Consider the following 17,355-nt stretch of genomic DNA (forward strand, 5'->3'; position numbering starts at 1 on the left):
TAATGAGCATATGGTTATGATAATACCAATTTCATGCTTAGTGAAGTAATTCTGGTCATGAGGGACTCCATCAATCACCCAGAGAAATGTTTCCTTTTTCACTGCAATATTCTCTCTGGCAATGTGGACTAATTAATGACAGACAGCCTCCCCTTCCTGACGCCACAGGAGACAAATTAACACATCGAATACTCACGTAGACACACGTGAAGGAGAAAAGGAGGCTTTGTCTGGCTCTTTGACGTCATGTGGCAGCGTGTGATTGTGCAGAAAATGTCAGTTACATACTGAACATGCCCACATTTAACCAGGATGCCCGTGTCCATTATCTTTAAAGATCCTCCTCATGGGACAGCTAATAAAATCAACGGGAAATGTTTTCTGTTTGCAGATAAGCCCACCCCCGTGTGAGGAAGGACCGGTGTAGTGGCTGGGAATTAAAATCAAGCAGTGATTTCTCCAAGTTATCCTCACCCTCAACGCTGAGATTTCCAGAGATTCCTTACCCACATGACAGCAACCTACAGACACCTCGTACCTTTTCTATTAAAAAAAAATTCAATACTCTCACTTTTCTATTCATACTTAAGAATACTTTTATCTTTTTGTACTTTACCTTCCTGAACCTCAGGTCTGCTAATGGCATATATAGGCATTTCTGTACACAACACAGAATGACAGAAAGACCTGGCTCAGGTCTGGGCTCTGCCACTTGCTGGCTCCGCACCCTAGAGGGAGTCACTAACAGCCAGAGACTCTGGTTCTTTGGGACAAAACAGAGTTACAAATAACACATTCTATGAGCGTCAGATGACATTCATCTCATGAGCTCTCAAAATGTTTAAATGTTGGCAGCTGTACTGGAATCATCTGGAGCGTGGAGGTGTTTGCTGATTCCTCATCTGCTCTCTCTCTCTGCAGCAGTCTCCGCACTGGGAAAGAACGAGTATCTTCCCCCTGCTGTCACAGTCCAGCATTTGAGCTCTCCGATACCGGGACATCTTTCTTCGTAGCTCACTTAAATCCACCAGGCTTGGCTTAATGTGTGTGTTCTCATGGTCCATTAGTGCTGGACATTAAAACGTCCTTGGTGTAGAGCTTCTCTGTAACCATTTCTTGTACACTCGGAGTACTCATCATGACACTACATCCTTTCCTTTCACAAGGTGAATAATTCTAACTCTTAACCTCGCTTTATAACTTCTATTTAAAGACATTTTAACATTTCTGTCTTTGAAGCATTAGAGAAATATGATTCTTTCTACCTATAATTAAAGTGTTCTAACATCTTCACAGAACACAAATGCCTTGAGTAAGAGACAAAAGGAAATGAAATGTGTGGTATCCATTTACACATTTCATTGCATGGAATTGGACTGGATTAACAGAAGCTTGTCCTTAGCCACAAAGTCAGTAGAAAACATTAATCAGATAAAGTAACTGAATATGCAACTTTCTCTTTGTAAACTTTATAGCCACCTAGAATGAATTAGGAAAGCAAATATTTCTATGGTCAAGTCACATATATTTTGGATACCACTGCAATGAATACTTGATGCAAAACTTCACTAGAATATTTTCCTTAAAACCCAAAGGCCTTCAACTCACTCCTTATTAGATCCTTAGTACAGAAGGCAACAAAAGTCAGTATTGTAACAGGGCACCTTATTCATTTGTGCTGACTCACACTGGGATATCCAACTACCAAGGCAGTACATAAAATTAACACTGGACAGAAAGTAATGATTCAGGGGGCTTTCATTTCAAGTATATGATTTCGTCCCATCCAAATAAAATTCACAGACATGGCACTAGCATTCACAACGGACATATACATGCCTCAGGTCAACCTCCACAAGTGGAAAGCTTTGATGTATTAAAACGTCTAGGAAAAGAACTGAGCTAACAGAAATGAGCTAATAGAAATGACTGTGATCGATAAGGGCTCCAAGGACTGTCAAGGAGAGAAAACGTCCAGCCCTCAATGGCTTTATAGCTTAGAACCAGCAGAAGACCAGCTCGACCCAACATGGCAACTGATTTCACCTCGCAGTAACCCCTAGCCTCATCATACGCTCATTGTAATACATTAGGACGCTAAATGACACACCCACGTAGCCATGATTGGAAACAAAGGCCATATAAGGACATGACATGGCCAATGAAGATGTTAGGAAAAATCTCCACTCCTTTCCTGAAAAATTCCTGAATATTCCCTCCCCTCAATTGAATGCCCTGCCCCTCGATTGAATGAGCCCCAATAAAATAAGTAAATCTCAGTAGAGAGGGACTGTTCTGTCTGTGGAGTAGCCACTCTGTCTCCCTGCTTCACTAATAAACCCTCTTTCACTTTAAACTCTATGGTGGCTTGATTTTGAATCCTTCCTTGCACGAAGCCAAGAACCAACAGTGGGTAGTGGATCTTTGGGTACACGGACCCCTGGACTGCCTGCATCAGAAACAATTTTATTACTCGAACACAGATATAGACTTCTACAAATCAAAGTTCATTCCTGTGAAAACTGTGTGAAGGGGAAAACTAAGGAAGATACCGATGAAATTTTCACGGCTCTCTTACCAGGCTAGCAAGTGTAAAAAAATTATCAATTGAAATTCTGCATTATTATTTTTTTCAACCTCACTTTGTTTGGTAAGGATTTAAAACAGCTCACTCTGTAATATAAATCCTATAAAATTCCAGACCCCTGAGCTTTCCAAATATGAATTTTTGTACTGTTGAAAAGTTCTAGCTTCACACTTTAAGTTGAATTGCTTTATGACAACTTTTTATAGAACTCCCTATGGTGGATGCCTGTTAAGTATAAAAGAAATTTTAAAATATATAGAATAACTCCTGAAATTTTACAGTTACACGATAAACCTCCCAAGTTAGGGAAACAGTCGCAGATAATCTTGTCTGAAGGCCAAACAAGGTCCATCATCTCAACTCTGAGTCTTCAGGTAAATTTCATGCATTTACCATCTTAAATTAAATTTCATACGTTTAGGATAAAAATCACCTTGTTACTGTGTTCAGAGAAGAAAAACGTGCGGTGTTGTGAAAGAAGTTTCTAGATGACTAGCAATTGCAGGAAAAGAAATTTCATATTAGCTACGTTTCTCAAAAGTAACCTTTTCTGCGAACAGAGTTTTATTAATTGAAGGAAGTTCTGCCTGCACCGTAAGTTTCTCGGTACTGTGCTACCATGGTCTTTGGGAGTAGGGGCCATATTCGAACAAAACTGAAAGCAAAATGCCAAAGACTAAGTCTATTTTTCTCTACATATGAAAACAGCAAGTTAGCTAGCTCGTCAGCACCTAAAAATAAAGGTGGTGCCCTGCGCAGACAAGTGAAGAGTGGGCCATTCCACAGGTGAGAACACTTAAATAGCCACCGTTTACAGAATAAACAAACTTAGCCATGGGGGCTTTTTGTAGTGACTTAACCGCAATGGAAACATTAAAAAAAAAAAAAAAAGGAAAACCCCAGTGAAATCATATAATATCTGAAAGCTAAAATTAATAAGAAATCACACCACAGACAAACTGTGCATGATATTTTATCTCAATATCAAATGGTAGATTCTCTTAATGCTAATATATTTAAATAAGTTTTTAATTTTTTTAAAAGGTAACAGTTTTCTAGCATGAGCCAATACCATTTCTCGGTTCTCTGTTCCTGGAAAGAACTTCCGCTGCTCAGCACCCTCAGCACTGATGGAATCGCTGTCATGTCTTTGTTTGACCTAACTGAACTGGAGTTGCAAACAAACACATCTCAGGTAGATTACTGTCTTCGCCAAGACAAACATTTTAGAGCCAGAAGTTTTCGTTTAAGGCTACCTGTCGCTAGATCTTCACTGCAGCCTCTGTACTTCTAATTACATAAGTCAGATTAGCTGTTTCTTCTGGTAAATTGATGTTTGACCTAAAAAACACTTTTATTTTCAGTCTCAGTTTTTTTGAAAGGCATTACTTCTTAATTTATTCTTTTTTCTTTTTTAAATTTAGAGTTTTCCATTATCACTTATACCTCCTATACCCCATTTTCCATCCACCCACCCACCCACCTCTTCCCTGTCCATGAGGTTTTTTCTCTTAATTACATCTTATTTTATATTTATTTACTTTCTTAACTGTACCTGAATTGTTTTCAATATAAAAGTGATAAAGCAAATTTACAGGATATTTGGCAAAGAAACACAAACATATTATCCTTACATAATTCAATTCCTTTATAAATTAATGTGCATTTTCAGGTATTTGAAAATACTATTTACAGAAAGTTTTAAAATAACCCATGCCTATTACTTGTTTCAAGTATGAAAAAGCATAATAAGTCACTTATAGTTCCAGTGCTCCCAAACAATCATATTCAGATTTTTGTACATATTCATCTATTATTTTTTCTTTTAGCAGAGCTGTGGTGCTTTTTACTTGTTTGCACAGGGGGAGTTTCAGTTTCATGCAGGGCTATCCTGCTTGAAGGAATTCCTTTTTCGCGTAATTCCCTGTGCCTCATTGCACCGTTTCTCTAATGGTACAATTGTACCATTTCTTCTAATTGTGAGGAATTGTCATAATGAAAGAAGCATACCCATCAGTTCCCATTCCCACGTGCTCATTCGTGTGGCTTCAAAGAGCCACAGTGTTGGAGATCAGCATTTCTACTCCGATAAACTGAGAGCCTAACAGCCACCGTTAGAAATTCACCAGTTCTTTGTACCATAGCCTCTCCAATTTTTATGTTTTCTTTTTCTTAAAAAAAAAAAAAACTATGTAAGGCATTTAGCATTTTCAAGAAATCATTTTAAGAAGGTTATGTGTTGGGTATTTTTCCTAAATCCTTGAAAATCTGAGAATGTTCTTTTGATTGCTTTTCATAGAAAAGGTAATTTAACTGGATCTTAAATTCTTGGATCTCAATTGTTTCTCTCAAAACTACATGTGTCTTTCCCATTACTATGCCAGTTAAGGTTTTCAACTGCAAACAACAGACACCAGTGCTGGCTAACTTAAGCAGAAAATAAATTCACTGGACCCATATTTTTGAATTACAGACTCAAAAGGAGCCTGGATATCAGGTAGAACTCAAAGGAGGCAAGGCGTCTGAGATCACAGCCAAGGTTATGCTAAGGAGACACGCTGTTAGAATGACAGGACAAAGGCCACTGGGACATTTCTTTCTGCTGCTGCTGGGCTCAAGATTTCATGATGCTGCCAAAAGTGAAGTCTTTTTAGTGTCCGTGGTTTTAGCAAAACCAAAATCCCACTGGGAGCATCTGAGTGGCTGACTAGGTCATGTGACCTGCCAAAGGATGGGGGGTGGGAATTTTCTGATCTCATTTGTTTTCTGCTTCCCACGCATTTAATAAAGAATTCCTCCCCAAATTAGGGAAAGTGATCAGACCCTAAGACCAAAATATGGCAGATACCCTCTGCAATTATCTTCTAGCCTTTAGCAAATCTGAGAAGTCTAATGCCAGTTTAATTTTATTCCAATAAACAACATATTGGCTTTTTCTGCATGCTTGTGGAGTTTTCTCCTTCATATGAGAACTTTAAAATTTCAGCCAGGATACGTCTAGATGCAGTTCTCTCTTCATTGACCTTGCTTGATTTGCTCACCCAGGACAATTTTTTCCCTCCCTAGAAAAATTTTCCTCAATTATATCTTTGACTATTTCTTTACTTTTAGTTCTCTTTGCTATATACCCATACATGCTATATATCTATAAATCTTAGATTGAAGTTCCATTCTCTGAATCATAACCCTATGTATATTAATATATTCAGACAGCTACAACTAGCTAGAGTCTCTTATCTTTTATTAAGCAGTGTCATGAAGTTTGAAATATATTATTTTTTTAGATTCTCAAAACATCCTATTTTACCCATCTGGGTCCATCAAACTCAAGGCCAACCAACTAGACAGGCCATAAAATGATGCCTCTGAACAGATTTATACCAATAGAGATTATACAGACTAGTAATCAGTAATCATGTCATGTCAGATGTTTTTATATTTTTGTCTTGTATATTAGGTAACATCTTACCTCAACACTTGTTTAAATCATTTGGTAATAATTACTCTATTTTACCAAAAAGAAGAGAGTCAAGAGCTTCCCTTAAAGATATGCATTTCTAGGTAATAAGGTTCATTCTATAGAATAGATTCAAATGCTGTTTTCAGAAAGTCTAGTCCATGAAACCACCTGAGAGATCTATTATAAATGCTGGTTCCCAGGCCCCGCACTTGGCCTGTGGGATGGAGGGCTAGAGATTTGCTCTTTAAAAACTAAGTTCCTTGGGTAATTCTTTACCCGTGAAAGTCTGAGAACCACTGCTCTAATTCACTAATGGTAACATACTGAAATGTTAACCCGAGCAAACAAGGGAGGCTCTGCTTGTATCTGACAATCCCATTCTGAAGGACTTCGGGTCAGGAACCAAAACCGAATCTCCATTAGCATTTATTTTATCTGAAATAATCAGTTCGGTAAAAATAGTTCCAAAATTCTGGTAACTCAAGTTCCTCCTTGGATTGACTCAAATTGTCTAGGCAGCTTACCGTGGGGAAGGGTAGCGAACACTTTCCAAAAGCGATGTTTCCCTAGAGGTTTCACCAGATCAACTAACAAAAGGCACACGTTCGGACTGCAGAACGTAACTACCAGTGAGGAAACGAGGATCAGATGGCAACCGTTTTATTAATTCTCAAGGTAGTTTCACTTTTCTGCCATTAATAACATTCGAAAAGCCAGGCTTGACACTCCAGGGTCGGTCTCGTAGGTGACCTTGTTAAAAAATCATCTGACGGTGTGACTTCAGACATGATATTGTACGAAGTTGTTTCTAATGCCATAACCAAATAGCCAGACCCAATTCTGATGTAATTGGCTGCCCGCATCAAAGATTTGAAATGAGATATTCTGCTGAGGCAGCAACCAAACCTTTCAGCCTAACAGGGAACAACTGCCAATGGTGATTTGCTCATTACATTAAGACTCCCGGCTGGTCTGTAGACATTTCGATGCCAAATATGATTCTATTGAAAGAGATGCTTTGGAACAGCTTCTGATCTTCATTTGATGGTCCTGAGTAATATACATATTTAGTAGCTATTAAACCATTATTAACACACTTGTTCTCCGCTATCAGAACATTTAGTCTATGTAGACATAATTCAAGTTTGGCTTATCATTAGTTTATTTTCAATAAGCACTCTGTGTGTAAGATAAACAAGGTAAAAACAACTCTGCCAAACTTTCAAGAAAATCAAACCAAGATGAGAAACATATTAAACCTTAATTAAAACAATGTAAGTACATTAATTAGATATGACACTAATATACTCAAATTGGGAAGAAATTTTTGGAACCTGTTATTAAAACAATGAGATTTTTTTTAATCCGCATGATAGATTGGAGAATTTACAACTATTAAATCATCTAGCGACAATTTTCTATTTATATTTTCTTAAAGTAAAAGTGTTCAACTACTAGGGTTAGTTGTGTTTGTTTTAAAGTCACGTATTTATTGCTGATGTTTTAGTTTCTAGGTGAGTGAGTCAGCTTTAGAGCGACCACTCAAGATCCACAAGCATTCTATCATTCAAACTATAATTTTTTTGGTAGATACTGTCCCTCTCTGGCAGCCAACTTAAGGGAAAAGAGATCAAAGGAAGTGACAGGAAGACACTATACCGTGGAAGTTATCATCAGCACAGTACCTTGCACTGTAAGGAAAACGGACGCAGCGGATGACCCTCCTTCGCTGGAAACCAGGCACTGGTACTCTCCAGCATCGGTGACCTTCACCGTCCTGAGCTCCAGGGAGAGGTTGGCCAAGAGCCGCATCCGTGCTGGGTCTGCCAGTCTGACATCTCTGTCGTTCCTCTGCCAGGTGAGATTGTAACCCACAGCGCTGATGACAAGACACGTCAAAACTGCCCTTTCTCCAGGAGCCACTGTGGCATTGCTTGGCACTTGGATGACTGGAGGGGGCTCTGTACAAAATGGAGAGATTGCAATCATGAGACCCAAAAGCCATTTTGCTCACTTAAGGATGTGGTTTAAAAACTGAATGAGTATGTATCAAGTATCTAGTAGAAAAGATGCAGTACGACAAAACTTACTCAGTAATACATGTCTATCCCCTCAAGAAAGTTGTCTACTTGCAAGATGCTTTAAAAATAGAGCATAGCTACATACCAAAGTGTATTCAAGTCTAAATCTATAAATTATATTTTAAAAAAAAGGCATGGCAAAAGGATATGACTAGATTGATTTAGGACTGGAATAAGTCAAATCTTGATTTGAGTTTTAAAGAAGTAAATTTTAAGATTTTTTAATTTGAAAATATTTATGTATCATAGTAATGCACACCCGAAACATATAATTTTATTAACCAGTCACCCCAATAAGTTTAATTAAAAATATGTACTTACTGTTTTAAAGGAAATAGCACATAAAATATGGTTGATGGCAAAGATAAGATACAATCTTATTAAGAAGATATAATACTACGACAGTAGAGTTAAATGAAGTTTCCTCCAGCAGGGATGGATGGGGAACATTTTCATTTAAGAAGGACAAGCTAACAGTAGGGACAGACCTTTAAAAAAATTGTGTATTCACAGAGCCATGTACACAAAGGTGCTAATCCACACACTTTTCAGATGTGGTCAAAAGCCACTTACTGAAACTGTTTAACCAATATTTCTAGAGAGAGTCACTTAGTGCTTGAGTTTGCTTTCAGAATAAATCTAATTGTCCTTTTAAAGCTCACTCTGCCCAAGTGCTTCCAAATGATCTGCTGTAGCAAACCGTTACTGAGTCCTAATACAGGAATAAAGTCTGTGCTGAGCTATGCTAGCTGGAAACCCATATGTCTGTTTTAGTTTAACTATAAAAGAGCACCAGATACTCCCAACTATCCTTGTTGATTTAAAATGACATATAAGTGCAGATGAATATCATAAGCCTAGAATAAAACCTGGAAGCAATATGCCAAAACCACAGTAGTTATCTCAGTGAGAGAAATGTGGATATATTCCAGATTTTCCTTTATTTATCCTTGTTTCCCAAACATTTTTAGAGGAGTATGCACTATTTTAAATTATAAAAAATAAACATATATTTTATCATCCTGCTATGTTTCTAAAGTCTCTTATGGAAACAGCTGGTGAATCGAGTGGAGAGAGTACCCGGCAACGTTAGCAGGCTCTGATTGGAGTCTGGCTAGGTTTGACAGACAAAACACAGGATGCTTTGTTAAATTGGAACTTTAGACAAACAGCAAATGATATTTTAGCACAGCTAGGTCTCACGAAATAGTTGGGACACACTTCCATGAAATTCAAATTTCACTGGGCATCCACGTTTTTATTTGCTAAATCTGGCAAACATAACATGCCTAGTTTTACCCCTATTTGTGTGACCTTAGATAAGTCAACTACGCACAGTGTCTGTCCCCCTATCTGAAGATGAGATGACTGCGTTTGGTCATCTTGAAGGCCCCTTTTAGTGTGAAGGTTCTCTGATTCTAACACACAAGGTGGTAGGATTCTATGAGTCTAACATACAAGACCCACCGAGGATCTGGGAGTGATTATTTGTGTGCCTGTGTTCACACTCTATCAACATCTTTCTGAGACCACAAAGTAGGGTGGCAGGGCTGAGACCTCAGCCTAGGCTAGGGGAGATTCAGCCGTGGGTGGAGGTTTGAGGCTGGCAGGTTAAGCAGAAGTCAGCCCAGAAGGAAATGTCCACTCTTTCAAGTTCGAAGGGGTACATGCTTGTTGCTTTTGTTGTTAAAGTCACTGTCACTGCCATCAATACTTTACTTTTTAAACAAACTTCTTCAACTAGACCAGGGATTTTTATGACATTTGTAGAAAATGTGAGATCCACGTGATGGATACAGGCCTAGATCTCCCTTGAGGACCAAGGCTCTCATTTCTCCAGCTGCTGTGCTCGTTGGCTACTGACAGCTCATTGTCAAGGTGGCTCACATGCTCAGGGTTAGGCCCCCTTTCCAGTGGGCCCACTTCCAGTGACCACATAATGAGGGAACAAAGGCCCAGCCCTCTTGCCTCAGTCCGGGGTCATCCCAGCTCCAGAGTTCCCTGTGGGATCAGCTAAGTCTCCTGCTGTGTCTTCATCCCAATCTCACTTCTTCCATGTCCTCACTCCCTCACAGGTGCTTTTATTTAGAAAATTCCCCAGTAATCCTCTTGCAGGCAAAGTCTGCCTCAGAGTCTATTTCTTCTTCAAATATAAACTCAAATGCATAAAATGTCAGTTTTCTAATAACACACAGGAACAGGTGAGATTTGAAATATGACATTCAATACCTCCGCTGCAGAAATACCTAGAGACAATAAATTTCATGCACACTGAAAGATGTATGCATATATAAATAAATTTGGTGGTGATGGGGAAGATGATGAAAGAGAATTACAGCAGTTCACAGAAGAAATCAAGATAACAAATTACCAGAAATAGCCCGGCTCTGGGAGGATGAAGGGCAGCCATTCTCAGTGAAAAAAAATGACTGAGGTAGGATTAGGGGACCAGAGAACCTCAGGCTGGAGAGAGAAAGAATGAAGAGCACAGGCCTTGTGACATTAGGTAACGATCACCTTAGGTAAAGAGAGTCCAGAGGCCAGGAGTCTTCTTCTCGCTACCCACCCATCTGATCATGAATGGGTTACTTGACTGCTCTGGGCTTCAGTTCCTTTAGCTATAATATGATGAGGTGCTATAATATTATTTTCAAATCTTATCTTGTTCTAAAAGAGATTCCTGTAAGTGTAATTTTAGACTGCCTGTCACTGACATGCTGCTGACACATGCTCTTTTCCATACTTTACCTAAACCCATCATTTTAGTTTTTTGTGTGTTTTTGCACACACACACATGTGTCTACATTGTGGCTGGGGGATTGTCTTAATAAAGAAATTCAGTAGAGAAAGTCAATATAACTTTGTCATAGCACTAAACTTGAGTTATCAAATACCACTGGAAAATAATTGTTTCCTGCTTCTGCAGTTTTTAAAATTAGTTTCTATATATAATTCTTTTTGCATTTTAAATAATCAATAACCAACATTTCCAATGAACCAAAAACCCTTAAACATGTACGCTAAAAGAAAATGTTGAAAATAATTGAGGTGTTAACATATTGGTGGAACTTTAGTTTTCCTTTAAACTGTTCTTGGGTGTTCTTTGACTTCACAAAGTAATGTCCACAGTGATATAATATCATTGTCCCATAATGCCGTGTTTCCTAACACCGCTGTCCGAAATAAAAGATCTACCTATCCTGTGACTTCGCCCCTGATTCCAATGGGGAAGGTTGATTCAGAAGTGGGTGGGGATTTGAGGCGGGCAGGTTAAGTAAAAATTAGCCCAGAAAGAAATGTCCATTCTTTCAAGTCTAAAGGGGCACTTGCTTGTTCTCGTCACTGCCATTACCACCCGCACTTCTGCCTCCTTCTTTCATAACTGACTGAGTGGGACCTAATCCCTGAAAACTGGCGTTGGCACAGTCCAACTTCCAAGTGATACCACCGCTTGGCCGGCACAGATTTGCACTAGAAGGGCCTGTGCAAAACACACATACAGAAGTTGCTGACACCAGAGAGCCAAATTCCTCGCAGTCAGTTCCTAAGTTCTTCCTGGCACTTCCCCGCTATTTATGCAAGATGTCTGAATCAACTCACTCAAACCTCTTTCCCCGTTGTCCTTCCCTTAATTAATATTGCTGGGAAAACAACTGCAGCACACACGTGTTTGTTTTCCCAGAAGCTGAGGAATGTTGACACAATTCCAGTGCTTTTCATAATGACTGGAGATGAAAAAAAAATGGATACTTTATGATGCATGTCAACTTGCTAAATCGTTCCAGAGGACAAGCTTTGTTTTTCTAAGAATAAGAGAATACAAATAATTTACTGCAAGAAGCACATGCTTGCACGCCTCTGTTTTAAAGTTCAGCTTGGACCTATTGATAACAAACACAAATCCTAGTCTTCTAAATACCTATGAAGCTTCTTTTACCTTAAACAGTCTCAAGTGAATACAGAGCAATACTGAAAGCAGGTACAGACATTGTTAGAACAGAATGCGCTTACTATTAAATGATCAGCAACAGTAGTCTACAAGGCAGGCAGAAAACAAGTCAGTCAAAACAACCCGATAAATTCTAAATATATGCTGGATAAGTGGTTTCAACGCTGGTGACTGATTATACGTGGAAGGTTTTTTTGTTTCTTTCCAAGAATTCTGAGAGAGTAGAGAAAACAGTATTTTTCACTAAAAGATATTCTACCTGATACAATAATCTGAGCCTTATCTCCCCTTTATTCATGGGAAACACACTATCGACATGTAACATAATGAGAGGTCTTCTGCCCTTCTTAATACTAATATTCGAGCCACTGAGGTCCTGTGTTTCTTGAATATGATCATTTTCATTATTATCTTCAATTTCAATGTCAGAATCCATTCATAAAAGCACTCTGCTTATTATGAATATGGGAGAAGAAAACAGAAAACTTAACCTTAATATTATCACAGCAGATCCCTTCCTTTTTTTAATTTCATATTTTTCGAAAGAAAATGTTATATGGCCATTATAAAAATGATTTATTAAGCTTCTATAATAATAATGTCGATAACAACAACATAATAACAATAGCTGATGTCCATTATGTGTTTCTATGTGCCAGGCTCCCTCCTAAGTGTGTCACATATACTGTCTTATTTAATCCTCACAGTTTCTCCATGCGATACTATTACTGTTCTTATCCTCATTTTATAGTTGGGGAAACCAAGACACTGAGTCCATAAGTAATTGGCTCAAGGAAGGTCACATAGCTAATAAGTGGAGTTGCAGGATATGCAAACACCCCCTTTCCACAGCTACATTAATACTCAGGCAACTGCAAAGCAATTAGTGATAATCACCTGACACATCAAAAAATGTCTGTGCCCGTCCGGTCCCTGCACTGCTGACGGCGACGCACTCATAGGGGCCTTCGTCAGACAGGGTGACCTTTTCAATGTCCCAGGTCACAGTGGCAGATTCTCTGGGGTAAGAAAACAGAAGCATTTTTAGTTACTAGAAAAAGAAGACCCAGTTGAAAGTAGTGATTCTACCATTTGTTCTGAAGTCTCCATTGAAAAGACACCATGAAGAGAGTAAGCCCTGGCTGGGTGGCTCAGTTGGTTAGAGCGTTGTCCCGCTATGCTAAGGTTGCAGGTTCGATTCCCGGTCAGGGCACATACAAAAGTCAACCAATGAATGTGTAAAGGGGTGGAAAACAAATCAATGTTTCTCTCTCCCTTCCTCTTTCTTTTGAAAAGTCAAATACATACATACATACATACATAAAACTGCAGAGTTCATTCTAGCTTAAAATTATACAACTTTTATATTTTAGTTAGAAAGCTAAGCTTCTCTACTCTGAGCAAAAAGACAACAAGTTATAGAGATTTTAAGTTTCTTTAGGGAAATATGTCCTGGCCACATCAAAATACAAGATAACGACCTGTTACAGAAATACTCCTTAAATCTTCTCTCCTTCCTTATCATTCCCAGTTTGGGGCATGTTCAGTGAGGTTCTTAAATAAGGCAATCAACCAGTTTGAAGGTAGAAAATACTTTTTAATTCCAAAAAGATAAATACTCTTTAACTTTCTTATCTACAAGTTCCATGTAAGGCTACATATCATATGGTTCAATCTATGTGTACATTTAAAAAAAAATTTTATAGTCAAACTTGTCATTCGTGTAAAAAAACTGCTTTGCTGTATTGTGTATTCATTCACTTAATAAATATTTATACTTGGCTCTCTAAGCCTGTTCAAATTATTTCTCATTCAGTAATAGAAGTTCAATTCTTATTTAGAAGATTTCAATAATCCATAAAACAGGCATTATTTTGTTTTAAAATGTGATTGAAATGCATAAATATTTTCATGGCTTTTTCTTACAATCACCCATAGCTCTTTTGATAACCTTTTTAAACATTCGAGGCGCAGATGAGATTAAAACTCCCACTGCAAAGTCAAGACATCCACTGAAGTCAGAAATTGTGTCATGGCGCCTCGCAGTAAAACCGCCAGCTCTCTTGCCATCCAAAGAAACCACACCATCGCCAAACAAGCACAAAGCAATAACTGGGCACTTAGTGCACGTCTAGCACTCAATTAGAGTTGGGAAGAGAAAGGTAAGGCACAGGTTCCTGTTACCAGAAAAGTCAGAAACTGAACAATATCGATGTTCCATACACCTTAGTAACTGGGAATATTCACTCAGTGCCATTTCCTTTCAACTGTGCACGCACAAGGTGCCAGCAGTCCTTACTGTCACATTCAGAAGAAAACGGAAGGTGACCGGACTCTGTGCTGTACTGATCACCTGAGCTGGGCCTCGGATGCTTAGTGGCAGTACACTAAGTCCAAGGTTATAAATGTCACTGCCTGGAGGCGCTGGCGAGTTCCAGAAAGGCAGGCATTCAAAATGCATGTGTCTGCCGTGTCCTTTGCAGCGCCCACTTCAAAGCCGAATCCCCAGGGTCCGGCACAAATAACGCCCCCCCCCCTCTTTTTTTTATTACAAACTGTTTTATTACAAAATCATAAGCATGTAATTCTGTAATATAACAATACCACACTCAAGTGCACCATATGACACTTCAGGTGGAATGTTCAAATTGCTGTCCACCTCGTGCGAGACATTCCCGTGCCCTCCCAACCACGCTCAATGGCGTTACTTCTGCCACACCCTGTACATTAGGATTCACCAAAAAGCTTACACGTGGGAATTTAGAACAGAGAGTAACAATTCTTCTAGTCCCAACTCCCTCGTTTTAAAAAAGAGAAAGCTGAGATCCAGCAAGAACAAGTAATTTGTTCAAAGGCACATAACCAGTGTACAGATTGCTTGAAGAATGTTCTTTACAGTTAATCCCAGTTCCTCTCATTTCTGAACTATTACATGAAAATAATTCTCTCCTTCATGCAGCCTTCTCCGTTGACAGTAAGACAATACGGCCACAGTAAAAAGTTTTGCAGGGATGGCCTTGGAATAGGGGAAAGAACATGTCAAATGAAAATGTGTTTTGCTGTTAATGCAAACTATTTGTCTCACATTCCCCTAGTGACCACAGTGATTCACACGACAAAGATTCAGTCGTATGTCTCATGTTCCTAGGAAATTTAGTTCAGAGATGTGCGAGCGAATCGGGGTTTGAGGGTCAATCTATCATCACCCAGGGCTAATTCTGTCTTTCGCCTCCCACAACCCCAAACCCCCCCCGTACAAGTCAGCAAAGCATGTCACATCTCCGCGTCACAGAGCTGGAAAAACGAGAGAATGCATTCTTGTGGCTGACCTCCCAGAAACTGCATGGAACTAATGAATTAATGTTTATAAAGAATCTCGTGTCTTTGAAAAATGTTACTATTTAAACATAAAGCAGAACGTTTTGACTTCATCAGTCAAGTATGCGCCTTCATCATTTGATACCCTGGTCAGTTAGGTTTGATTTATGGTTATTAAATATGCAGCTAAGTAAATCATCAAGATATACTACGTGAGAAAAAAGTGGCAGGAAATAATGCAGTTAAGTCTTTAAATAGTGGAAACATTTATAAATTTATAAGGTGCATTCCTACCATAGTTTTAATTTACAATGACCACCCCGGACGGACACTGTATAAACTAACACTGTCAAATATTTAACATCTTAGGGAAGTTATTTATATTCATTTTGAATTAACAGTATACAAGTTTTAGAATATAATTCCTAGAGTTTTTTCCAAAATGTAGTTGGTTTCATAGTGAGTTAAAAAAAAAAAGAAAAAAGAACGTTTTCCAGAATATCCTCTAATTTTCAAGGTCTACTTAATTTCTATTAGATGACTTACATTTGTCTTAAAAAGTTCCCCATTGTCACAAGGACAGTCGGTGCCCTCTATTTGGCCCACTCCCCTTGTTATTCAGGGTGGGGCAAAAGTAGGCTGACAGTTGTTTGTATGGAAAATAATACAATAATTAATAAATAGTAATAGAGGAATAGACTATGTTCCCCATACTCACGACTGTGAACCTACTTTTGCCCACCCCCCAAGCAGTGGACACACAGGTTGGAGCTCCACCTGACACCCCATCCCAGCACACGCCACTTCTCCCTGCCCTCTTCTTTACCTTTCTCCACCTGGCTCACTGCTTCCTTCCTGTCTTTCTTCCCCACACGCCCTAGTGTGTGCACGCTCTTTCCTGCCATCTGCACAACCATCTCTCTCACCAGGTACAGGTCTTTACACCAAACATGCCCCTAATTCTGAATTTTAAAATCACAACTTGACCAAAACCACATGCACCCCACCTACCAGCACTGCCCGTCCTGATTAGCCTGCTCTGCATTTTGCCTTAACCCTGATCAGATTTCCTTATCATAACACTTGGAATCAGATTCAGAGACCTGTTCACCCGGAAGCCAGCAGAGCTTAAGCTTCTGGGCCTCTCTCTTCAAGGACCCTTCCAAGGCTCGGTACCTAACTTTGCGTTCATACTTTTGTATTCCTTGACTTAACAAGGGACTCTCCGATTGTATACAATTCAGATTCTAGCGTTTATTATATTAAAATGTTATATGCACGATTTTTCTGTCTTCCTTCGTCACAGTACAAGCTGCACAAGGCACAAACCTGTGTCTGGTTTGTTCACTGCTACATTCCAAGGTTACAGAGCAAAAAAATAAGAATTTCTAATGAAAAGCACATTACAATAAGCATCTTCTACAAGTAAGTACTATCTGTATTAAAATTTTTTATTGATTGATTTTGGAGTGAGAGGGAGGGAGGGAAGGAGAGACATCAATTTGTTGTTCCACTTCTTTATTTCCTTCATTGGTTGGTTCTTGTATGTGCCCAGCTATGGATCAAACTCGCAACCTTGGCATATCAGGACTGTCCTCTAACCAACTGAGCTGCCCGGCCAGGGCCAGTATTATTTGTATTTAGAAGTTTAATGTTATAAATTATTAGCAGAAACATGTACCCACTTCAAATACTGGTCTACTCCAAGTAAGATCCCATTTCTGACAAAGCTCAAGGTGAAGGGCAGAAGACTCTCGACAGAGCAGGGAATTCGGCCCGGCTGCAGATAGTACCCCGGGGTCTTCTTGGGCATTGTGACTTTGGGAGCATCTGGGGGAAAAGAACACGGGTGAGAAGAGTGCAGTGATATTGGGTCCTTCCTCTAAAGCCATTCAAAAGCTTCATTCTTAAATTCTCCCAGTAAATCTTCTGCATTCCAATTAATCTAAATCACTGAAAA

At 39.1% G+C, this 17,355-nt stretch overlaps 1 protein-coding gene across 1 annotated transcript in view; it reads right to left on the reverse strand.

Annotated features, from left to right (window-relative positions):
* HMCN1 (hemicentin 1) overlaps nt 1-17,355 on the reverse strand; it is a 378,057-nt gene that overhangs the window by 208,255 nt on the left and 152,447 nt on the right. The window contains exons 9-11 of the mRNA XM_024552545.3: nt 17,081-17,225; nt 12,975-13,096; nt 7,733-8,008 (exon numbers count right to left, since the gene is read on the reverse strand). Of these exons, the coding sequence (XP_024408313.2) occupies nt 7,733-8,008; nt 12,975-13,096; nt 17,081-17,225 (543 nt within the window). The remainder of the gene's footprint in view (nt 1-7,732; nt 8,009-12,974; nt 13,097-17,080; nt 17,226-17,355) is intronic.

This window comes from Desmodus rotundus, chromosome 12, assembly GCF_022682495.2.
Source record: "Desmodus rotundus isolate HL8 chromosome 12, HLdesRot8A.1, whole genome shotgun sequence".
In the NCBI taxonomy this organism is placed as follows: Eukaryota; Metazoa; Chordata; class Mammalia; order Chiroptera; family Phyllostomidae; genus Desmodus; species Desmodus rotundus.